The 25,820-nt window shown below is 46.8% G+C and overlaps 1 protein-coding gene across 1 annotated transcript in view; it reads right to left on the bottom strand.

The window, feature by feature from the left end:
- UTP20 (UTP20 small subunit processome component) overlaps positions 1-25,820 on the bottom strand; it is a 1,022,377-nt gene that overhangs the window by 270,875 nt on the left and 725,682 nt on the right. The window contains exon 48 of the mRNA XM_086919130.1: positions 20,948-21,064. Coding sequence (XP_086775256.1) covers positions 20,948-21,064 — 117 coding nt within the window. The remainder of the gene's footprint in view (positions 1-20,947; positions 21,065-25,820) is intronic.

Below are 25,820 nucleotides of genomic sequence, written 5' to 3'. Positions count from 1 at the left end.
CCATACCTGGGTTTTCCCAACTGGCTACCCCTCTGACTGATCTACTACAAAAGAACAGCAAAACCGAGGAGATCTTGAAGGCTCCTCCTCATTTTGTAGCGCAAGCCTTTGAATCCCTAAAGAACGCTCTAACATCCGAGTCTGTCCTAATTAGCCCTGACTATTCCCGTCCCTTTATCTTACAAACGGACGCATCAGATCAAGGACTAGGGGCGGTCTTATCACAAGACACTGCACAAGGAGAAAAACCCATTCTGTACATTAGCCGTAAACTCTTTCCTAGGGAAAATAATTACGCTACCATCGAAAAGGAAGCCCTTGCGATTAAATGGGCCATTGAATCCCTACGATACTATTTGGAAGGGAGAGAGTTCACCCTTTTTACCGTCCACGCACCATTAGAATGGTTAGCTAGAAACAAGGGACATAATGAGAGAGTACTCAGATGGTTCCTTTCCCTACAACCTTTCAGGTTTCATACTAGACACAGAAAAGGAAGAGACCAGGGAAATGTAGATTACCTTTCCAGATATCCTCAAAGTCCAATCCTTAGAAGAAGGACAGCATGGGAAAGGGGATGTGAGGAAGACCCGGGGCTTACCTTTAATACACTGGATGGAGCACCTTGTACTCGGGAACCAACACGAAAGCAACACACAGGACTTCCACCATCTACTTGTTTTCCACAGGAACGCGACCAGCGACGTGACCCGGAAGTGGACTGGACGGCAACAGGAAGCGACGGCCTTGAACCAATGAAAAGGCTCGGAGGTCAAAGGGAGGAGGTCGTCAGTGGCGCGGGAGGAGAGAGGAGACGCCGAGAAGACGCGGGACCCGACATAGCACGGAGAGAGCGGAGAGAAGACGCGGGACCCGTTACTTCAACGCCTGAAGACCCAGGAGAGCGGAGTGAAGACGCGGGACCCGATAGACGAGACACCGGGATACCAGGAAGCCAGGACGGGGACGAGAGCTGGTGTGAAGACTGGTGGTGCCCGGAGGAGGCTGAAGAGCGGCCGCAACTCGGATGAGAGTTGCGGCGGGGCCTGTAAGTTATTTTATTCTTTATTCTATGTGTTTTGAGGAGGGAAGCGGGAGGTGGTGTCGGGTAGGCATCAAAGGCACTAAAGATACGCATTAAGGGTATATGTGTTTGATAAACGCTGCATGACCCCTAAGACCTCGACCACCTGATTTATGCTGAATCTCTTCACTGGTTATACCATCATTCTAGGGGTGCTGAGATCTAATTGCTGATCCTATATTATACCTGAACACGATGTTAGGACCCTAACCCTCACCCTTGTTTTCTCCTTTCTCACTTGTTTCTTGGGCCCACAAGAACCTTAATTCCTACTTCTTTTGTTCTCATCACAAATTAAGCCTTATAGTGAGCACGACGGTGTGGTGTAGGAAACCAATACACTAAACAGGAAAACAGAATACTTACGGTTCCTTTCTCTGTCTCATTCCCCTCCTCTGAGCCTCCGGGACGACCACCGGGGAGACCAGGAGAAGGAAAGCAAGACAACCAGCTCATCTGCAGACTCATCTGACGAGGAGGAACACCAGGGACTATCTAACTATTCAATCCCAACCACATCTGTTTTCAATAAACCACTTACTTCAAAACCACTTCTCAAGCCTCCTCGCCTGTATATCAAACCTGCCCTCCCACACACCTATTAGAACACTCAGATCCACCATGCTGGGTCTTGTCTGTGTTCCAAAAATTCAGAAGGCAAGGTGGTGGGGGGGGGGGGGGGGGGGACGCTCCCTGTCCAGTGCATCCAAACCATTGAACAAGATGCCGTCCACTCTTCGACTCCAGCCTAACCTTTATATGTTTAGGAAAGAGCTGAAAACGTGTCTATTTTCTAGGTTCTAAAATTCTTTTATGACGTTCTGTTTTGTGCATCACGACCGGCGCCAAGACGCCTCGGCATTCGAGCGCTTAACCTCTTCGCTGCGGATGACGAGCTCAGCTCGTCATCAGCCACGGTGGTCGTGTGCTGATGATGAGCTGAGCTCGTCATGTAACACGGCTCTTTGAATTTTGCCGCACACAGCGGTAAAAGCTGCCGCAGCGATGCGGTTAACAAGAAACAATTCAAATCAAGTGTAAGAGCTACTCACTTACATAACCATATACACTTCCAAACATTACTCTTATTTTAAAATAGACAAGGATGTGGCTTACACTTAAGAAAATTGATAACATAGAAGGAAAATGCTACTTACCAGTATGCATCGGTTCTTGGCATGTAGGGATGCAGAGCCACACACTAGTGCATAGATCGCCATCTGGTGGTGGGTCTTGACGATTACACTTTGTTGTTGTCTTGGAAGAGTCTTTGGGCCATATGTAGGTGAGGCAATACCGGTAGGTAACAGTGAAATTCGGTAAACTTCACCGTTACCGACCAGTATTTAGGGATTTGAGATGTAGGAGACAGGTTTCAAGGATTCGGTGATTTACCGAATCGGTAATTTAAGGATTCAGTAATTTACCGAATTCTTAAAATACCGAATAGAAAAATTACTGAATCCTGAAACCTATGTAGGAGGCACTCAAGTGAGAGATATTTTTGCATTCAGGATTAGTTATTTACCACCAACTATAAGTTGGTGGTAAATACCGAATACCTTTAAAAAAAGCATTTTTTTGTTTTTTTGTCAGTGCCATGTGGCAGACATACATGCCCTTAGGGCATGTATCTGTGCCACATGTGCACACATGACTGATTCAGGGGTGCAACAGGGTGTCAATGTGACATCCTGCCACCCTTGGATATGTTCACCCTATTACCGATTCGGTATTTACCGAATCGGTAATAGTGAATGGCTTCCCATTCATTCCGATGGGCTTCCAGGCCCATAGGAATGAATGGGAATGAATGGGAATTGCCGAATCGGTAAATACCGAATCAGTAATACTGAATATAACCGATCCGGTAAAATTTACCGAATTATTACCTACATACTATTTACCGATTTTCAAATACCGAATCGGTAAAATTCGGTATTTAAAAATTGGTAAATAGTGATTACCTACATATGGCCCAAAGTTTGGTAGATGACTCCTCCTGCAGAGCGTAGTGCGCATGAGCATCGACTCCATCTTCAGATTGTTTTTCGCCATTGGGGAAATGATGGAGTTGTATAAGTACAGAAAAAGATGTCCATGTCTTGTGTATCTAACTAAGATATTATTGGAACAGATATAGGTAGCCGTGGAGGCGGGTGGGCGTGTGCGGCTCTGCAGCCCTACAAGCCAAGAACAGATGCATATTGGTAAGTAGCATTTTCCGTTCGAGGCATATGGGCTGCAGACCACACACTAGTGCATAGATTGCATAGCAGTTTTCTCCCTTAGCAGCGACCACCAGTATCTGTTGCAGTAGTTTGAAATAATGTTTAGAGTACAGCCTGGCCCACAGTAGCTTGTTGTTTTGCCAGCACATCTACACAGTTGTGTTTTGTAAATGTGTGCAGTGTAGACCATGTAGCTGCTTTGCAGATATCATCTAGGGGTATATTTCCTAGAAATGCCATAGATGCCCCTTATTTACGGGTGGAATGAGCCCTAGGGCGAATGGATAGAGTGTGTTTTGCTTTTTGGTAACAAATGTGAATGCATTTACCAATCCACGTTGCAATTCCAGCTTTTGAGATGGGATTACCTTTATGTGGAGGAGAGAGAGAAGGACACAAACAACCGTTTTGTTTTATGAAATGATTTTGTCCTACCTATGTAGTAGAGGAGCGCTCTTTTTACATCTAATGTATGTAGAGCTCTTTCCACAACTGTTTGTGGTTGAGAAAAGCATACTGGCAACTCAATAGATTGAGGTGGAACGGTGAAATGACTTTTGGAAGGAATTTTGGGTTTGTTTTAAGAACCACTTTGTTGTGATGAGAGTTGTATGAATGGTTCTTGAATTGTTAATGCCTGGATCTCACTTACTCTTCTAAGTGAGGTAATAGCAACTAAAACAGCAACTTTCCATGTAAGGAACTGTAATTCACATTTATGAAAAGTCTAGTGAGGACAATGCACAAGTTACTACTTGTATAACGATATATCTGTAAGAGACAATAGTTAGTGATAGATTCCTTACCTTAGAATATCCCCAGGCGTCAGACTGGATCCGGAAAGTTTTGCGTAGCAGTACCCTAGCGCGTCGGTAGGCGTCGTCTGCGGCTCCGCGTCCGTCGTCGGCGTCGTGGGCGCCGTGATGACGTCGTCGTACTTAGACACCGCCTCCGCGTGCTGACGTCAGTTCTTAGCCACAGCTTTTCCGCGCCAGAAGCGCAGAGCCATGACAAAAACCAACACTGGTGACAAGAAACTAGGGCCCTGAAAGGGGATGACCTTAACCCTAGATATCGGTTCGCAGAACGGGGAGGATAGGTGGGTCGGTAAGGAATCTATCACTAACTAATGTCTCTTACAGATATATCGTTACACAAGTAGTAACTTGTGCATCTGAAAGAGACACGTTAGTGATAGATTCCTTACCTTAGAATAGGTACCCCAGCAATACCATCCCCGTGGTGGTGGGTCTGCGAACCAATATTTACACCAGAAAGTCCTGGAGAACGGAACGGCCGAAGTAGCCGTCCCTCCGGACTTGACTGTCCAGGCAGTAGTGCCTTGCAAACGTGTGCAACGAGGCCCACATAGCTGCCTGGCAAATGTCCTGCAAGGGCACACCTCGGCCCAAGGCAGTTGTAGTGGCCGTGGATCGAGTGGAATGAGCCCTCAGCCCAACAGGGGGTTCCTTCTTAGCCAAGGAGTAACATGCCTGGATGCACATGATAATCCATCTAGAGATGGTCCGTTTGTGCACCACTTTCCCTTTCTTAGCGCCCGCGTACCCAACAAAGAGTTGATCATCCACCCGGAACTGCTGTGTGCGGTTCAGATAAAATGAGAGCGCACGTTTTGGGTCCAGACGGTGGAGCCTCTCCTCCTCTCTCGAGGGGTGCGGAGGCAGAAAGAAGGTGGGCAATGTGATGGATTGCCCAATGTGGAAGGCCGTGACCACCTTAGGCAAGAAGGAGGGCCTAGTCCTTAAAACAACCTTGTCCGGATGGACTGAACGGAAAGAAGGCTTACAAGAGAGAGCCTGGAGCTCACTCACTCTCCTGGCAGAGGTGATGGCTACCAGGAAGGCAGTCTTCAAAGAAAGAAGGCGAAGAGGACAGTTGTGAAGTGGCTCAAAGGGAGCGCACATCAGAAATGTTAGAACCAGGTTCAAGTCCCACTGAGGCATCATGAAGGGAACAGGAGGAAAGGTATGAGTGATGCCCTTCAGGAATCGATTTACGATAGGGGACTTGAACAAAGAAGGTTGGTCAGGCAGCCTCAGAAAGGCTGAAAGAGCCGAAAGATAGCCCTTGACAGTGCCCAGAGCAGAGCCCTGCTGGGCAAGAGAAAGAAGGAAGAGAAGAACCTCAGAGAGAGGGGCATTGAGGGGATCCACAGCCTTTGCTGTGCACCATGCCACAAATCTGTTCCACCTGCAGGCGTATACCGTCTCTGTGGAGGGACGCCTGGCTGCCGGAATGATGTTGCAAACTTCAGGAGGCAAGTCAAATGGCCTCAACTGTCGCCGCTCAATCTCCAAGCATGGAGGTGGAGACTGGACAGGTTCGGGTGGAGGACTGTCCCCTGTTGCTGCGACAGAAGGTCCTCCCGAAGAGGCAGACGAACCGGGGGATCGACTGACATACTGAGTAGCTCAGGATACCAGTACCTTTGTGCCCAGTCCGAAGCCACAAGGATGACTTGTGCCCGGTCGCGCTTGATCTTCTTCAGCACTCTGGGCAGAAGAGGTATAGGCGGAAAGGCGTACAACAGACTGCAGCTCCACTCGCGACGAAAAGCGTCTCCGAGCGAGTCCCTCTTTGGAAATTCCAACGTGCAGAACTGATGACATTGCGCGTTCTCTTCGGTGGCGAATAGATCTAACCAAGGCTCTCCCCATCGCAGAAAGAGGCCTTGCGCCACGTCCGAGTTCAGACGCCATTCGTGATCCATCGAGCACCGACGGCTGAGTTCGTCCGCCCTGGCATTCAGAGAACCTGCCAGGTGTTGAACCACCAGAGTCACGCCCTGATGTTCCAGCCATTGCCAGAGACGCAGAGCCTCCTGGCAAAGGGTCCACGACCCCACTCCGCCCTGTTTGTTGCAGTACCACATGGCAGTAGTAGGGCGGCAGTTTAGCGCGGTGATGGTATTGATCCATTCCTGGATGTCTGGATTGGGTTTGGGTGGGGAGATCAGGAGAAATTCCGTTTTACTTGCGTTGAGTTTTAGCTGGTTGGCGGTGAGCAAGTGGACTGTCAGCTTCAGGGTCTCGATCAGGGAGAAAATGTCCTCAGGGGAAGAGATTTTTAAGTAGATCTGAGTATCGTCCGCATAGCATACATAAGGTACGAGATGTTGGCGGCATGTAGCAACTTAGTTAGAGGTTCAAGGTACAAAGAGGGTAGGGGAGAGGGTTGATCCTTGGGGACCTCCAACCGTAACCGGCGAGAGGGCGGATAGATTACCGTTGATGACCACTCAAGGACCGTGCCATCCAACCCCATCCTAAGTTTGACACGTTCTAAGAGAATTTCGTTGTTAACCGTATCAAAGGCAGAGGACAGGTCTAGGAAGATTAGGAGACAAGTTTTGCCTAGGTCGAGAGCATGGAGGGTGTCATCCATTATGTGGAGGAGGGTGGTGTCCGTGCTGTTACCAGGTCTAAAACCTGATTGGAAGTCATCAAGCAGGTGAAAGTTGTTGATGTGTAGGCTTAGCTGCTGTTGCACACATTTTTCCAGAGGGATGTTGGATATGGGCCTATAGTTCTCGGCAGAGGCAGGGTCCAGCGTTGTTTTTTTTAGGATGGGGATAACTTGGCCAGCTTTGAGCGAGTCGGGAATTGAGCCCTGTAGGAGAAAGGCGTTGATTATTGAGGTCCAGGAAGGGTTGATGGCCTGAGAGGCGGCAGCTAGGGGGGAGAGGAACATTGAAGTGATTGTTCGGTTTTAAGGAGGCAAGAGTTTTCAAGATAGAATGTTCATCATAGGTTTTAAACTTGGACCAGTGCGCTAGGTTTTTGGCTGTGGTTTGGGAGGACAGCGCGGAAAGAGAAGGTGGAGCAGGCAGATTTTGGTTTTGGTTGCGAGTAGCGGATTTAAGTTCATTTTCAAGGGCAGTGATTTTGTCGCAGAAGAAGGAGGAGAATTCCTCGTTTGATATTAGGGTTTTAGAGGTTACTTTGGTGATTTTCGCTAGTTTTTTGGATTGTTGTTTGACCAAGTCGAACAGCTTGCGAGGTCGTTTTTTAGTATGCTCTAATTCAGATCTGAAGAATTCTTTTTTAGTGTTGAGGATTTTCTTATTGTAGGCATTTCTGGCCTGGCAGAGACGTTTTAGATGTCCTGCTGAAGGGTGTTTCCAGTTTCGTTCAGTCTGTCGAAGGGATCTCCTCTCCTTGTTGAGGGATCCGCTGAACCAGGGGTTTCGGTCTTTGACCTGGGTTCATTTTAGTTTTAGTGGTGCCAGGCCATCTAGAATGTCGGATATAGTTGAGGAGTCGCTAGGTTGTCAACCGAGATGCACTGAGGGGGCGGGGGGAGGTCAGACACACAACGCGCTGCCAGTTTCTCATGATCAAGGTTCTAAGTGTCTCTAACCCATCTTTTGGGAATCACGGGCTGAAGTGTCCATGTTTTGTGGGTGCTGGGCTGGAGGAAGGTGATGGCGTGGTGATCAGACCACTCGCAGGGGTTAATAGAGAGAAGTTTGACCGCTGATTCCTTAGCAATGATCCAGTCTAGAGTGGCGCCTTTCGAACGAGTAGGGAGGGAGCAGGCTTTGGTAAGGGCTTGATCGGCCAAGAAGTCTCTGATGGCATTGACCTGAGGGTCCTTAGGATCGTTCCAATGTAGGTTAAAGTCGCCAAGGAAACTGTCATTAGAATTTGGAGAAACCTTGGCTGTGATGATTTCCATGAGGAGGTCCGTAAAGGAGTCGTTTTTGCCTGGGGGTGGTAAAAGATGTGAAGTTTGCACAGCTGAGACTTGCTTGTAGATGGAGAGCGCGAGGTATTCGCAGGAGTCTGTGGGGTCCACTGGCAGTTCCGTAACAATGAGGTTGGAGCAGTGGATACAGGCAATGCCACCCCCTTTTTTCTTTGGGTGCCTATCCAACTCTACGATGTTATAGTTGGCCGAGACTAAGAGGTCTATGTAGGGCGATGAGGAATCCTTGAGCCAGGATTCAGTCAAGATCACTAGGTCCGATTTATGACTCAGAATGAGGTCGGCTATATCAGATGGATGCTTTACAGCTGACCGGCAGCTTATTGGGAGGCCGGCTAGGGAGGGGTAGGAGTGATTGCCAAGGGGAACAGCGGCGGTGGGAATTTTAGCTAGGTTGCTGTTGACCACCCCTCTGGTGCGGATGGTAGCAGATCTGTTAGGGTTGGTTCCAACCGTACAGATAGGGTGTTCTTCGCTCAGGTGTAAGGGGCGTGGGGTTGTCAAGGCAGAGTCGTAACTCGTAACTACTGAGGAGGTCAGCCATTTCTTCCTCCGTGAGTTCAGAGGGATTAATCGTGCCAGGGGTGGGTTTGTAGGTGGGGAGGAGAGCAAGAATTTCCTTCTCCGAGAGGTGACAAGGTTGTTTGCGTGGGCGCAGGTGTCTCAGGGATAGGGGTAGAGGGTGAATGATGGGCTTCATGAAGGGAATGTGGGTCATATTCTGTGAGAGCCTGAGATTCGAAAAGGAGAGTTTGGTGATGTGAAGGTGGTGCTTTAGGTCCAGAATCGATTTGTGGATGCTCCGTGTAAATTCGGAGGATCTGCTTTGCAGATTACCAATATTTCTTAGAGAGGCATGTTCTGGCAAGCAGGGGGACGGATGCAAGGGGGCGGTTCTGATAGTATGAGCTGGTGGCCTAGAGGTGGGTTTACGCAGATGTTCAGCGTCTCCATGAGAGGGATGATCATGTGGACAGGGGGCCGAAGGGGTGGGGGCGATTACATCGGACTGATTTTGTAGCCTGGTTTTGGGGCTTAGTCGATCAGTGTACTGGGCGCTGTTAGGCTTTTGCATGTCAGTAGCCGGCGAGCGGAGTGATTACGTGGGCAGGAGGTTAAGGGTTTCAGGACGCCTCTGGTGGTATGTGCTGGATGTGTGATATCGGGATGTGTGATTCCGTGGCTGGGTTGACCTGAGAGGTAGGCCGGGGGGGGGGGGGCGGGGGGGGGGTGGGGGGTTGTTTGGAGGCCGACAGAGCAGGGTTTGCTAGGAGGTCTAGGATCGGTGGTATGGGCACGCAGTGATTGGCATGCATAAGTGGCAAGGTGTTGGGGCCGGGTGGCCAACTGACGTGGTCACTGGCAAGATTGGTAGGTGAGAGGCAAGGAGCACTTGGCGGGGTGGGCAAGAGGTGGACCGGCGGGAACGAGGACTGAGACGGGTTGTGAACATGATTTTTAAGGCACGTGAAGAGGTCTGCAAATTTGATGAGGTTTTTGGGGGTCCCTTGAATCAGGATAATGCCGCTGTTGTATAAGATGATGGTAAGGTCAGTAAGTAGGTTTGCCGATTGAGTGATTGTGATTTTTTTCCGTGGGGGATGTTCCTTGCTTCTTGTACTTTGAGGAGGCTCAAAAAGCATTGTGCCAGAGAGACGTTTTCCTGGAGTGGAAGATAAGATCTTTGATGACAGTACCCTGGTTTGCGCAGAGACAATGGTCGATACTCCTGTATTTATTGTTCTAGAGGCTGTGTCGGCCGCATATAACGCACAGCGGATTGAGGTATTGGTAATGACCTTGCCTTCATTTATTAAGTCAGAAGCCCTGGCTTTATATTTTTCTGGCAAATGTTGCATGAGTGTCTCTAGCTCATCATAATGAGCTCGATCATATCTTGCTAACAAAGCTTGAGTGTTAGCAATTCTCCAGACTGCTTGTGAGATGGTGCGTTTCCCTGAGGCATCTAAAAGCTTGGACTCATTATCAGGGGGTGGAGCATCCCCTGTTGTCCGCGAGTTAGCTCTTTTCCTCGCATTTGAGACTACTAATGAGTCTAATGGCAGCTGACCCTTGATGTATGCTGGGTCAGTTGGAGCCGCTATATACTCTTTTTGTAGTCTGGGGTTGATTACCCTGGCTCTGACGGGGTCTTTAAATACCTCTGGTGTATGTCTTACCACTCCATTAAGTATTGGTAATGTGGTTGTGGTTTTGTGTGTGACAGCAATGTATCCATAAGGAAGTCTTCTTCCACTGGATTTGTATATAAATCCACCCCATGAAAAGTGGCTGCTCCATGAATAAGCTGCGTAAGTCCAATAGTGTCATCTGGAGGAGATGGTTTAGAAGGGTATGCATCATCTTGTGGCAGATCTGGTGCATCTGGCACATTATAATCTTCCCAGGGATCATCCGATGGCCCAGGGATATTGTCTGGGTCATCTGTGTCATCTATGTGTTGCTCACGTTCTACCCCCTGTGAATAAATCTCTTCATCCTCATCATCCTCTGGTATAGGACTATGCGTGGTGGATGGTGAGTGAGCAGGGGAAATGACAAGTCGTATCTCTGGCAATGGTGAAGGAATTCGTATGGGGGAAGTTTGAAAATGTTTTTGAGAGGAACTGGAGGCGGCTTGGGAGAGTCCATTTTCCTCTTTTCAGGCACTGGAATTATATGTTCAGTCTTTGGATGAATTTGAAGAGTCTTTTGTTTCAAATCTGCGCGTAAAAGCTCTTCTGTTTAACTATCCTTTTCGGCGCCTACTTGTCTTGCTTGGGACCGAATTGTTTGGAAGGTTTTACAGTGTCTATTGCAGTCTTTGGAGCAGATCTTGGTTTCGGATCCGAAGACTTGGTGTCGTGTTTCTTTTTCGGATCGGAGCTTTTTGAATCTGGAATTATTGGGCTTCAGGTCGACTTTTTTTTTCAGAACCGGAGTTGTCTTCAGTTTGATAGGCTTGGGAACTGCCTTCGGTGCTGAGCTTGTTTTCGGCTCGACCGGTTTCGGTAGCGAGGGATGCTTCGGTGCCGGAGTTAGTTTTGGTTTTAGGACCTTTTGCTTGTCGGGACCGACAGACTGACTCGAGCCCGAGTCAACTGGAGGCTTTTTAATGTTCTTCGCCACCGAGCCAAAAGGCGGGGCATCTGAAGGGTTTGGTCGGTGTGCACCTGGACCCGGAGGTGGAGGTGGAACCGAAGCCTGCCCCGGTATGGGGGTGTGAACAGGATCGACCCTTGTACGCATGACCTGTTGACCAGCTGGAAGAAGATAATCGTCTTCTGATTGTCCTCCGGCTCCAGAAGCTGAATCCTCTGCTTCGGAAATGATGTTGTCCTGCTGTTGTTCTTCGGACTCTAGATCGATTGGAGCTTCGTCTATGATGAGGTCTGGTATCGATGAAGAGGACTGCGCCATGACTCTTCGAGCTCGACAATCTCTGATGGTTTTCTTCGACCGGAACGAAGCGCAGGCCTGTCAATCTCGACTCTCGTGCTCTGGGGACAAGCACAGATTGCAAACCTCATGTAGGTCAGTGTGGGGGAATTTTTGTCCACACTGAGGGGACTTCCTGATGTGTGTTCTTTCCATGAGCCAAAGGCCTAATGGTGCAGTTGGCCCCGACGAACGCTGGAATCAAGAAGAGCAAACCTTTCTTCGACGCAGGTAACTGGAATCACGAACGAAGACGATACCGATGGTATGATGTAGGACTGGAAGTCGAAAGGAGATCGGTAACGGGACCGATCAATAAACACATCCGAGCCCGATGACTGAAAAAAACAATCTGAAGATGTAGTCGATGCCCATGCGCACTACGCTCTACAGGAGGAGTCATCTACCAAACAAAGACTCTTCCTAGACAACAACATAGTGTAATCATCTGGGCCCACCACCAGAGGGCGATCTATGCACCAGTGTGTGGTCTGTAGCCCACATGCCTCAAACATATTATTATATTACGCTAGAGGAGGTAAATACCACTGAACTGTAATAAAACACGTTGGCTGAGAAATTGAGAATGTCTTGCTCATAGTGTGTAGATTAATGGTGTTAATATCTATATAATAACAGTGAGTTCCTTAAAAGGGCTAGGTCTTAGATTTGGTAATGCTTCTGTTAGTTTGTTACTGGCAGATATAGATTAATAGTATATATGAGCAGTAACATATTTTACATACTTGAAAAGAAATTCAGAAAAAAGATTTAAAACAGAGTTTGTAGAAGGTTTAGTTACTTACCTGTAATCCCAGTTCTCATCCAGGGGTATACTCATCAAAGTCATAATCTATGAATAATCCCCGCCCATGTGCAGGATCCCTGAGCATATAGAAAATATATATATATATATATATATATATATATATATATATATATATATATATATATATATATATATATATATATATATATATATATATACCTATATATGCATATGTGAAAACATATATCTATGTAGCCTAAGATATTTCCACAATGGCCAAAGTGCTGAAATTACATAGGTCTGTATAGTAGCACCTATACTCTCCCAACCCCTAAGGAAGAAAGAGAGCAGTAAACATTTGTCATACAACAATGCTTTATTGCCATAGAGAAACCTGTAATTGCAGGCATTTGTCAGTAGGCTGCAGTAGAGTTTAAAGAAAACAAAGAAAACTGACACCTTGTCTTTAAGGCATTAGAGTAGGGGTACTGTGTCTTTAAGACCTGCAGGAGACCCCTTACTCCCATGATGCACCACAGGTGGCAGTTAGGTCGGTTCTTTTTGGAGGTGCATAAACACCTGAGTAAATCCGCAATCATCATACAATAATTTTGAAGTAATGCTCGTCTGGGGAGGTGGGTTGGTCGCTTATGACTTTGATGAGTATACCCCTGGAGGAGAACTAGGATTACAGGTAAGTAACTAATCCTTCTCATCCAGGGGATACTCGTCAATAGTCATAATCTGTGAATAGATTAGCAAGCCCACAGAAAAACATGAATCAATATCACATTTATAATGCAGTTACGCAAACAGATTCCTCAAAGAGGACTGTCCCATTTGGGCATCTGCCTGTGCATCTGAATCTCGGCAGTAATGGCGGGTAAAGGTATGTACTGAGCGCCATGTAGCCGCCTTACAAATCTCAGATATCGGAATGTTGCGAAGAAGAGCGGTTGTAGAAGCTTTCCCTCTAGTGGAATGTGCACGCGATTTGCCCTGTAAAGGTTTGTTAGCTAATTGGTAAGACAGAGCTATACAGGAGACGATCCATCTAGAGATAGACCTTTTTGAAGCGGACAGACCGGTATTAGTTGTACCATAATTAACAAAGAGCCAGTCAGACTTCCTAAGTGGAAGACTTCTAGCCAGGTAACATTTCAAAATGCTCCAGAGATCTAGGGAGTGTAAAAACCTCTCCGGGGGAGTGGTTGGTTGAGGGAAGAAAGTAGGCAGTGTGATGGTCTGATTGATATGGAAATCCGAGACCACCTTGGGCAGGAAGCCTGGATGTGTTCTCAGAACCACTCTATTGGCATGAAAAACTGGGTAAGGCTCCTTGCAACACATAGTCTGAATCTCACTCATCCTCAGGGCTGAGATGATGGCTACCAAGAAAGCAGCTTTCCAGGTCAAGTGCTGCAAAGATGCCTTATGAATAGGATCGAAAGGAGCACCCATCAACTTGGTAAGTTCGATGTTACGCTCCCAGGGAGGAGAGGGGGACCTCACTGGCGGAAACACTTTCTTAAGCCCCTCTAAGAAATCTTTGACCACAGGCATGAGGAAGAATGAGGTCAGGGAAGGAGACTTCCTATACACTGTGAATGCCACCAAGTGAACTCTGATGGAGAGGTACTTCAAGCCTGACCTTGCCAAGTGTAATAAGTATGGGAGAATCACCTGCTCCTAACCTTGAATCGGATCAAGAGCATTGTCCATGCACCAAATGTAAAATCACTTGAAAGCTTTAGACTTTCTGGTGGAGGGCCTCTTCGCTTCTCTAAGAATCTCCATACAGTTAGCGAAAGGTCTAGGTGGCCATACTGGATGAATGAATGAATGAATGTTGGATTTATAGAGCGCGTGGTTACCCTGGAGCGTCCCAGTGCTGTACCACTGGGGAACCCGTCCTGGCTTTCCCTGTGGGATGGTCCCTTTACTGGGCATCCCCAAGGTGCAGTCAGGCATCCCCAGCGGTGATCGGGACAGACTGGTGATTAAGCAAGCTATTGCCCAGAGCTGCAGCGTGGGGCCCCATGGTTAGAGTGGCACGAGGCGAGATTTATCAGGACCGCTGACATTGGTCCTGCACCCGGCCGCGTCGGGAATTGAAGCCTGGTCCCGGGCCGACCTCTGCCTCCGGGTCTGCCGCCTCTAACAGTTGAGCCACACTTCTCCACAGTTCGATGTTAAGCTCCCAGGGAGGAGAGGGGGACCTCACTGGCGGAAACACTTTCTTAAGCCCCTCTAAGAAATCTTTGACCACAGGCATAAGGAAGAATGAGGTCTGGGAAGGAGACTTCCTATACACTGTGATTGCCGCTAAGTGAACCCTGATGGAGGGGTACTTCAGGCCTGATCTTGCCAAGTGTAATAAGTATGGGAGAATCACCTGCTCCTAACCTTGAATCGGATAGAGAGCATTGTCCATGCACCAAATGTAAAATCACTTGAAAGCTTTAGACTTTCTGGTGTAGGGCCTCTTCGCTTCTCTAAGAATCTCCATACAGTTAGCCGAAAGGTCTAGGTGGCCATACTGGATGACATCAGGAGCCATGCCGTCAATCGAAGGAAAGGGAGATTGGGATGAAACACCCTCCCCTCGTCCTTGGTCAGTAAGTCTGGGCGGCAGGGCAGCCTGAGGTGAGGAAACTCTGACAACTGGAGGAGATCCGGGTACCACCACTGGCGTGGCCACTCCGGCGCTATCAGGATCATCCTGGTGTTGGTACTGTAGAATTTCTGTATCACCGCCGGGATCAAAGGGAGTGGAGGAAAAGCATACAGCAATGTCTGAAACCAGCTGATCAAAAATGCATTCACCAATGATCCCTGCTGGGGGAATCTAGACGTGAAGACGGGGCATTTCGCTTTTGCAAACAGATCTATGTCTGGCACTCCCATTGCCGAAATACCTGAGCGACGTCTTCATTTAGCACCTAGTCGTACGCTTCTACGAAGTCTCTGCTTAGACCGTCTACCTGAACATTCAGGATCCCTGGAAGGTGAACTGCAACGATGGAGAGACCTCTCGCCAGAAGCAACCGCCAAATGGATTGAGCTTCCAGAGACAGAACTTGTGACCTGGTGCCTCCTTGTTTGTTCAGATAGAACATCGTTGTTGTGTTGTCTGTCTGTACTTGAATGTGGCTGGACTGCAGAGACGGATACAGGCACTTGAGCGCCAAATAGACCGCCCGTAGCTCCAAGAAGTTGATGGGATAGCTTCTTTCTGTCTCGGACCAGAGACCTTGTACCTGAAGCTGGTACATATGAGCACCCCAGCCGTGCATTGAGGCATCCGTGACCACTGCGTTGGAGGCGAATGATGAAACAGAACTCCTTGCAGCAGGTGAGAGCGTTTTATCCACCATCTGATGGAGTCTCTGGCACCTTGATGGAGAGAGACACTATCTTCCCAGTGGCCTGACCCCTGAGACCATTGGTCCTCGAGTGCCTGCTGCAGAGGCTGCATGTGAAGGCGTGCATTGGGCACAATGTAGATGCACGAGGCCATCAATCCCAGTAGTGACGACACTTGTCTGGCTGTAGGACTTTGGGCGTTTAGAAGGGTACAGCACTTCAGAAGCACTGATGACAACCTCTCCTCCGAAGGACACACGATTGCCTCTTCCGAGTCCAGGGAGGCACCCAGATAGTGTATTCGTTGGGTGGGGTTGAGGACCGACTTTTTGTAGTTGACTTGCAACCCCAAAGAATGCATCAGGTTGAGACAGTATGAGAGATGGCTCTGAAGCAGAACATGTGTGGAGCTTTTCAGGAGCCAGTCATCTAGGTAGGGATAGACTAAGATCTTCGGCCTGCAGAGGAAGGCAGCCACCACCGCCATGCACTTGGAGAATGTCCGCGGGGCGGATTTGAGGTCGAACAGAAGCACTCGATACTGATAGTGGTGACAGGCTATCTGGAACCTGAGAAATTTGAGATGCTTTACTGAGACAGGTATATGAAAGTAGGCGTCCTGCAGATCGATGGCACACATCCAATCTCCTTGGTGAAGGTGCGGAAAAATCTGATGCAGGGCTAGCATACGAAATTTCTCCTTTCCGATAGACCTGTTCAGCAGGCGCAGGTCGAGGATAGGTCTGTACTTTTTGGCTAATCCTCGTTTTTGGACTAGAAAGTAGCGGGAGTATACTCCCTGATTTCTTCGTATGGGAGGGGCCTCCTCTATGGCCTTCTTTGCGAGAAGGGTAGATACTTCGTCCTTTAACAGCTGACTTTCAATTTGAGGAAGGCGCTTGAATTGCGGGGGCACTTGCAGAGGAGTAGACTTGAACCCCAGCAAGTAACCATGCTGCACAAAATTCAGCACCCATTTGTCTCTTGTTATGGCTTTCCACTCTTCTAGGTGGCAAGCTACACTCCCGCCAACCGGAGTAGCAAACAGTTGCGGAGAAAGCAACGGCTCAAGGCATGAGAGGCTGCTTAGAGGTGGACTGCTGCTTGTTCATGCCTCTTCCTCTTCCAGGGTGCCTTTGTTGGAACTGGGATCTTTGTTGTTTCTGGGAGGACCATTGAGGGGTTTGAACCCTCTGTTGAAAAGAACGTTTGTCGCCCTGACGGAAACGTTTCTTGAACTCTTTGCGCTTTTCCAGACCTACAGCCTTGACAGCGTCCATCTCAGCCTTCATTTTGTTCATCTCGTTGTCAGCGTGAGCCCCAAACAGAGATGAGCCATTGAAAGGGAGGTTCAGAATTTTCTTCTGGGCATCAGGCTTGAGGCCTGTGAGGCGCAGCCAGGCTGAGCGTCATGAGCAGACTCCATGGGAGTAGCCATGAGCGGCGAGATCTGAAGCGTCTGCTGCAGCACTAATCACCTGATTGGTAACTAGCCCCCCTTCCTGTAGAATTTCTGTGAAATCCTGCCGGTCTTCTTTGGGAAGCTTCTTGATAAATCGTGTCAGGGAGTCCGAAAGAGATCTGTCGTATCTCCCGAGAAGGGTAGAGGCACTCGCAACCTTCATTGATGACGCTGAAGTATTGCACATCTTCCTCCCATTTGAATCCATCTGTTTGCCATCCTTCTCAGGAGGAACAGAGGATGATGTGGAAGCGGAGTGGGACTTCATGGCTGCAGCCACAATGACCGAGTCCGCTGGTGGGTCAGCCCTGAGAAACACGGGGTCCTTTGCTGGAGCCTTGTATTTTTTGGCCATTCTGAATGGCACAGAACCCACCGTCGCACCAGTGAAAGCAGCGGTCTAGGAGCTGTCCGGTGATGCAAGGTGTCAAAGATGACAGATGTGGGAACCACCGGGGAATGCAAAGTGATGTTGAGTTTCTTTGCACCCCTACCCAGAACATCTGTGAAGGTCGAGACGTCATCTATAGGTGACACCCATGATGGAGGCGTTGAGGAGGTCGGAAAATAGCCCCGCACCGTAGATCTTGTAGAGGAAGACCATGTATGTGATCTTGTGCGCCTCCTCCTATGGGGTCTGTCGTGAGGATGGCTGCGACGAACCCTGGACCTGGACCGACGTGTAAAAGGCGATCTTGGTCTGGGAGGTAATCTCGAGGGTCCAGCCGGAATGCTTTACCGAGGAGTGGGCCTTAATGGGAAATACGTGTGGGAGTAATCCGAGTCCGGACTACTGCGGCCACCTGACACAGCACCTTGCGGACAGCAAGGTGACAGACTGTGGGCCTTCCCCTCTGCAGGTTTGGGGGATGCTTCTGGTGAGATCCCCACAATGTGCAGTCCTGGAGACGATGACTGTTCTCCTGCTGACGATCTGGACCCGGGAACTGACTGACGCCGGGACTCCGCAATTCCTATAATCTCTTCTCTCGACGTCGAGTGCTTCGACGGCGATGAGGTCTGAGTCACCAACGGCGTCAAATGAAGTCTCGATGGTCGGGACATCGATCACCTACCGCCATGAGGTGACTTCGACGTCAAGCTTCGGCGTCGATATGGAGACCTCGACGTCGATCTGCCATGGTGTCGAGCCAACGGCGATGTGCCATGACGTTGAGTCGACGGCGATCTTTCATGACATCGTGACACCGGCGATCCTCAATGCCGTCGCGTCAACGTCGATCCTCTCAACGATGGCACGCCCACAGGCGGCGAGATGTTAGTCGTCGCTACTCTCGATGCTGACCCCCACGAGGGTGGCGGAGAGTGTCTCGATGTCGACGGAAGCCTCGACTTCGATGGAGACTTAGGTCTCTGAGCACCCACAGCCTTCGAGCCCGAAGTGTGGTGCCTCGACGCCGACTTACTTGCATGCGGCGGAGACTCTCGACGTCGTGATGGTGTTCCTGAAGAGTGTCTGGGCCTCTGGGCGGCGACTCAGACGGTGATTCTCTTGTCCCCTTTATCTTCCTAGGGTCAGGAGAGGTGGAATGTCGCCGCTTTTGACGTTGCTTGCTGAAAGATGATTTCCTGGGGCCTCCATGGCCACCACCCTGATGACGCTTGTCCTTTTCCAGCAGAGCATGGAGTTTTATGCGTTCCCTGTCACGTAAGGTCCGCCTGGAGAACTTCTGACAATGGTGGCACTGGTCAGGATTGTGTGAGGATGGAAGACACAATACACACCAAGTGTGGATCTGCCAGTGCCATCTTCTTGTCACAGGAAGGATATTTCTTGAATAAAGATGGCATTCTGACTGAAAAAATGTATGGAAGTCCACAAAACCGGCAGCAGAACCTTTCGAAACCAGAAAATGTAGAATTTTCTTAAAAAATCTTTTCAAGATCAGTTTTAGTCACAAAACTTAAGAGCTCAAGCTCCAGGATCCTCTCAGAAGGAGCCGGAAAAAAGAACTGACCTAACTGCCACCTGTGGTGCATCATGGGAGCAAGGGGTCTCCTGCAGGTCTTAAAGGCACGGTACCCCTACTCTAATGCCTTAAAGGCAACGTGTCAGTTTTCTTTATACTCTACTGCAGCCTACTGGCAAATGCCTGCAATTACAGGTTTCTCTATGGTAATAAAGCATTGTTGTATGACAAATGTTTACTGCTCTCTTTCTTCCTTAGGGGTTGGGAGAGTATAGGTGCTACTACAAAAACCTATGGAATTTCAGCACTTTGGCCATTGTGGAAATATCTTAGGCTGCATAGATATATGTTTTCACATATGCATATATAGGTATATATATGTATTTTCTATATGCTCCGGGATCCCGCACATGTGTGGGGATTATTCATACATTATGACTATTGATGAGTATCCCCTGGATGAGAACATTGATACATATTTCAAACCTGTGGATCATTTCTTTGTTGACCCTTCCTCAGAATCAAAGATCACCAGTGGATGACACAATGAGCGCAACAGTACACTGGTAGTATTAGTCCTGGGTACACTTGGTACCCTCAACTAGGGACTTAGAGGAAAATGAAATAAACCAAACAAGTTTAAAGGGGGGGGGGGGGAAGGGGCACATGTTCTTTACCACTGGTTTGCAAGAGATAAAGTGCACAGAGTTCTACGGTCTACAAAAACAGTCAAAGCAAAAATGTGGGAGAATACCACACATAAGATGGTTATTTCCAGCATCTGGTTTTATGATTGTTGGTTCTAAAACATCCAAAGGTACCCTATTATTGACTGCTGTGTAACCTCAGTAAATGGGATTAGTCGGCTAGGTCCGCTCCTGAATTATCCACTAAATTCCACATCAGTTCCTCTAGGTATGGTGATTAAAGGAGAGGAATGTCACTGTCCCAACTTTGCTCAGGTTTAGGAAGGGTACACCTTTTTTTAAAAAACACTGCATCATGAGGAAGTAACAGCTCAAATTCACTCTCAGAACCTAGGTTGCCCTCAAATTACTCACTGATTATCTTTGCTTATGTTCAGCAGTTGCTAGGCTAAGCTTTCACTATTTAAGGCAGTCTCACTGATTCGGCCTCGCTAGCCGCTGACCTGGAGAGGCACTGTCCACGCACGGGGGTGGTCGGCCAAGTGGGTCGGGGTGCTGTATTTAGCAATAACATTTAAAAGCACCTGCTGCAGAGTTCCTTGTACGTCTAGCTTTCAGGCAGCAATAAAAATGTTAAGATAACTCTTGCAATTAATGTTCCTGCTGGAGAGAGAGATTGCAGTTTTGTCTAGTGGCAGTTTTGAACAAACTAGCGCAGAGAGTTAATATGCCTGCTGCAAAGAACAGATACATATGTATGTTATGAGGAAAAGCTGAGGGGTTTAGTAAAGCCAGACTTTACCAGCTCTTTAAGAATAGAAATATATGTGCGAGAGGGGCTATGGAGAAACAAGGAGCACTTTTGCCAGGAGGCAGTGAGAGAATCAGAGGAAGAGGTAATGGGGAGAGGGGGCAAAAAAATTGTTGAACTTTGCGCCACCAGCGCTAAAGCTGGCCCTGCATACATACATACATACATACATATGACCAGCGCTATCACTTCTCCTGCTCACATTTGTATCTAGATTGCAGTGCAATCTTACTTGTGTTTTCATGTGCCAAAACCAATTGATTATTTTCAAAAAAAGCAATCTTTGGTCTTACGTTCAATAAAACCTCATATCATATTTCTGAAGAATTTTGACATATAGGCTAAATTAAGAAAAACACCAGATGTTAGGGTGTTAATACATAAAAACTTTAAAACAGATATGACCCAAGAGACAAAGAAATATTTAAACTTGCTAGATTATCCGACAAAGATGAGCCATAGCTATTAACAACATCTTACCTTCACATCCATAGATTGCAAGCACTCTATGAGTAGCTGGACAAAGGGATCTAACATTTCCAAAATTTCTTCATCTGAGGAGTTGATTTTGGATTTCTTGAGGCTCATGTGAAGCAGCTGGAATAATTAAAACATGAGTTTTTCACACTTCAAAACGGCATTGCTCATATTGCTTATATCAGATATGGGAAGCAAGATGGATTAGCTACATGTGGCTAGTGGAGTAAAAAAATACTTAGAGAGGGAACTTACATTCAAGGATTACTTCCATCAGTGTGTTGTTTGTTACAGTAAACATGTGCTAAAGTAATGGGGAGAGCAAAATGGATTGGTGCTATATTTAAGAAGAACTATGGCCAACTAAGGAAAACTAAGTGCACTGTTCTGCCTGAAGGTGAATCAACTAGCTCATGATGCCATTGGGCTGAAGCCACACTGCAATGATGAGGCCCTACCAGGCCAAACATGTCTTGAGTTGCTTATATTCCTTTGTAGAGGAGAATTAGATTGGAAGTTTTGCCTGTATTGTCCCTACTGAGGCAGTCAAGCCTGATTTGCATATGGTCTTAGTGTGTATGTATTGGCACATTAAGCAAAACAACGTTTTGTAATGAGCCTCAGAGTAATTAGAAGTTCATATATATTCAAGCAATGATTTCATCACCATTTTGGATTTCTCAAACATCCTCCAAAATACACATTTAGCATTGATCAGCTACAGTTCTTAAACACTGAATACCAGAAAATTACAGAAAAGACAAAAACTATTATTTCACTGAATTCTTATACTCGGATAACCTGCTAACATGAGCAGAAATCTCAAATGGTAAGTAGAACTCTGAAGTGATTAGGCAAACAAAATAACAACAGAATCAGACTCACCAAAAGACTCAAGAAAAGGTTTTTGATAAATGAATGGGTTTAGGCCTTAAATGCCACCCTCACACATCCTAGAAAAACATTCTTCAGACAGGAAACAGTGCCTACAGTGCTCAAAAGCGAACTGATAAGTCCTATTCTCCATCAATAATTAGCAAATGTAACTAACTTTACAAACTATAAACCAACGTTCGGGTCCTATTTCTCGCAAAAAAAGAAAAAGAAAATGGTGTGCGGTCAAAATTCACATCCAACAACATCTACAGAAGAGTGAAATTTTAGACAAAAAGTGGTAGAGATGTGTTCAGGAAGCTAAATGGAACACACTGATTAATTTGCAAGAATAACCCTTGTTCATGGCACAAGAACATTGTTAGACAGGCCTTGCATCATATGCATGGATCTGATCTTGCTTACAATATGGCTCTTTCACCACAGGTCCGGGCTTGGAACTAGTTCTTACTCTCTGACAGAATGGCATAAAAAAGTCTTAAATCTGAATTATCATTTTGGATGTCCTCTAAAACTCAACCCTATCTATCCTCCAGCTGAATCAAACACCAACCTCATGCCAAAGGGCTTATTGTTCAGAGGCATGGACTATGATTTAAAAATATGTACAATCTTAGATTTGGCAAATACCATTAATCTCTCATTTACATAACAGATTACCTCTCCTAGATGCATATTTAAATGCTAGGAATCAGACTTATCTTAAATGCAGACAAACTGCAGGCCCTAATCATTCTACTCAGTCTTGCTAAAGATCACTGCAACCAGCCATTCAATGGTCACCATCCCAGAAACCAGAAGAAAAGCAATCAACAGTGCCAGATATACGATACAGCTTTTCAAGTCAAAGCTATATTTTTAATCACAAATTAAATCAATCTGCAGAACTCCAACATAAATCCTTCTCATTGCATTCCTCTCACGAATTAGTGACTATTCTTAGAAATTGCCCAGAGTTTCTACAACATTAGTCTATTTTATGTGTTTAAGTACAGTTTAGCGTTCGTCAATTACCTGCACCTTTAGTACTTCAAGTGGCAGGCTTAGACCTTCAGTTGTGGGTGTAGCAGAAGGAGGTTTTTATTGTGAGTGGCCAGTCAACCATGCCACACCTGAGTGAGTATAGGTGATAAAGAAAGTTCTCTAACTGCTACTTGTCAAAAGTCAATTCATGTCCTAGAATACGGAGTCAAAAGTAACTTGTCAAGTTATTCCAGGAAGCCCCCTTCCGACTGCTTGCTGCACAGAAAGTGGTGTCAGTGCCTTTGCTTCACTAAAAGCAAATTAGCAAAATGGTCTAAATTCCAGGCAAATTAAACTACTTCAAGTAGCCAATAATAAGACAGTTCCACTCAAAGAATATAGCATTGGTCATAACAACAAACAATATTATATTGTAGGACTTGCGAGCTGCTCTGCCCTAAAGAATTTATTAATGGAATGAGCTTTTTCATTTTGATTTCTGGAGCCAGAGTTGTAGAAAATAGCATTTGGTTATATTTGTTCTGGTTGATTTTTGACCTGTAATCGTTTTATGAATTGCTCAATAAATTATAACTTTTAGGGATGTGTTGAAAGTTTGGCAGAATAGGGGTACACTATGCAATGCCATCAAAAACAATCCAGACTCAAGAAAAACAAATTAAGCGTATATGGACTTTAAAAAACAGCCTATTCATAGAGATCTATTGTGTCTAGTTCTGCTCTCTGCAATCCCAACATTTGCAATGTCTGGACCGTTATCTAAAAGCTTTGACCAGAGTCTGATATCAGTACCGAGAAAAGCAAAATTGATGGTTGGGGATGAATGTTGGAGATAATCTGTACCACTGACTACTATTCGGGGTGACTTCAACTTCATTGTTTGTTTACTATCAGAGCCTTTGCAATAGATGATTAAGCACATGGAAATAACTTTTGTCTTCACTAAAAAGGATATTATAGCCTGAACTCCTTCTACATGTTCCAATTTTTTTTTAAACCACAAGAAACATTTCCGCTTTATTGAGCCTCAAGCTGATGGGAAATTGGGTTGTCTATTACAGAGAGTTGGAAATCAATGGCTGGGAAACCCATGCAACTTACAGTGTCTCACTGAGAAGTGTACGAGATAATTACCTTCAGTAATGCTCTTTCGGATGGAAAAGACAGCTCATACATATTCTTCATGAGAAACTCTTCCCAAAAGTTAGGCTGGATCTCAAACTTTGTAATCAGCAATATATGGCGCGAGTGGCTCCAGGAAGGATAAGCATGAAAACCCTATAACAGTGATTTTCTTGCAACTTTTTAGCAATGTTTTGTCAAAGAAAGTCAGTTGGGACTGGTTTGATTTCTGATGGATTTACCCAGCTTGTTCTTTTTATAGATATTATCATCCTTCTTAAAAACTTCTACTCTGTGGGTGTAACAAATTGTCCTCCTTGGTGCACCCTTTGGAAGGACGAGGGAGAGTAGGGAAAAAAGGGAAAGGCTTCAAAATCATGTGGGAAATGTTAAAATTCATAACCAGTTTCAGAAGGAAAGAAGGCTTTATTTTAACATTAACATTTGAAAAAAAGATTGAAAGAAACCGAATGCAAATGCTACTTACCAGTATGCATCTGTTCTTGGCATGTAGGGCTGCTGACATTCATATCTCTGCATAGTCCGCCACCTAGTGTTGGGTCCGGATGATTGCACATTGTTGTCCTGGAAGAGTCTTCGAAGTATCACGAGATAGGTGGCTCCTCCCCTGGACTACAGTGCGCATGGGCATCGCCTCCATCCCCAGATTGTTTTTAGCCATTGGCAGAGATGGAGTGAAGAAAGTGAGTGATGACCATGCTATGAGCATATGTGTATATGAATAAATACTGCAGCTGCTACAGGCGCCGGGGAGGAGGGTGGGCGATATGAATGTCAGCATCCCTACATGCCAAGAACAGATGCATACTGGTAAGTAGCATTTGCAGTTCGAGGCATGTGGGCTGCTGAATTCATATCTGTGCATAGAATACATAGCAGTCCCTCCATTAACGGCGGCCGCCCGTGCCAGCTGCAGCAGTTTGAAAAAGCGTTTTTAGAACAGCCTGACCAACAGCTGCCTGCTGTCTGGAATGCACGTCTACACAGTAGTGCTTAGTGAAGGTATGTGTGGTAGACCATGTGGCTGCTCTACAGATGTCTTCTAAGGGAATGTTACCTAGGAAGGCCATAGAGGCCCCCAGCTTCCTAGTGGAGTGGGCCCTTGGTGGGATAGTGAGAGTGCGCTTAGCTTTAGCGTAACAGATCTGAATGCACTTTACTATCCATCTAGCAATCCCCGCTTTGGAGATCGCATTTCCCTTGTGATGTGTGGCAAAAGCAACAAAGAGTTGTTTGGTTTTGCGGAAATCTTTTGTCCTGTCCACATAGTACATCAAGGCCCTTTTCACATCAAGAGTGTGGAGCATACGCTCCGCCAGCGTCTCTGGGTTTTGGAAAAACACTGGCAATTCAATTGTTTGGTTCATGTGGAACTGTGAGACTACTTTGGGTAAGAATTTTGGGTTAGTGCGGAGCACCACCTTGTTAGCATGTATTTGGAAGAAAGGTTCTTGGATGGTGAGCGCCTGCAGCTCGCTCACCCTCCGCAGCGACGTAATTGCTACTAAGAACGCCACCTTCCAAGTCAAAAACTGGAGCTCACAAGAGTGCAGTGGCTCAAAGGGAGGACCCATCAGCCTTGTAAGAACCACATTGAGGTTCCATTCTGGAGCTGGTGGGGTCCTTGGTGGAATGACCCTTTTGAGTCCTTCCAGAAAGGCCTTGATAGCAGGGACCTTAAAGAGTGACAGGTGCTGCCTATTCTGGAGGTATGCTGCCATAGCAGACAGGTGAATGCGGATGGAAGAGTACGCTAGATTACATCGATACAGGTGAAAAAGGTAACAGATGATGTTCTGAATGGAAGCATCTAGCGGGTCAATGTCGTGGTTAACACAGTAGATGACAAACCTCT

This window comes from Lissotriton vulgaris, chromosome 1_1 (genome assembly GCF_964263255.1).
Source record: "Lissotriton vulgaris chromosome 1_1, aLisVul1.2, whole genome shotgun sequence".
NCBI classification, from domain to species: Eukaryota; Metazoa; Chordata; class Amphibia; order Caudata; family Salamandridae; genus Lissotriton; species Lissotriton vulgaris.
Note: the sequence above shows the minus strand (reverse complement) of the source record. Positions and strands in the feature narration are given on the sequence as shown.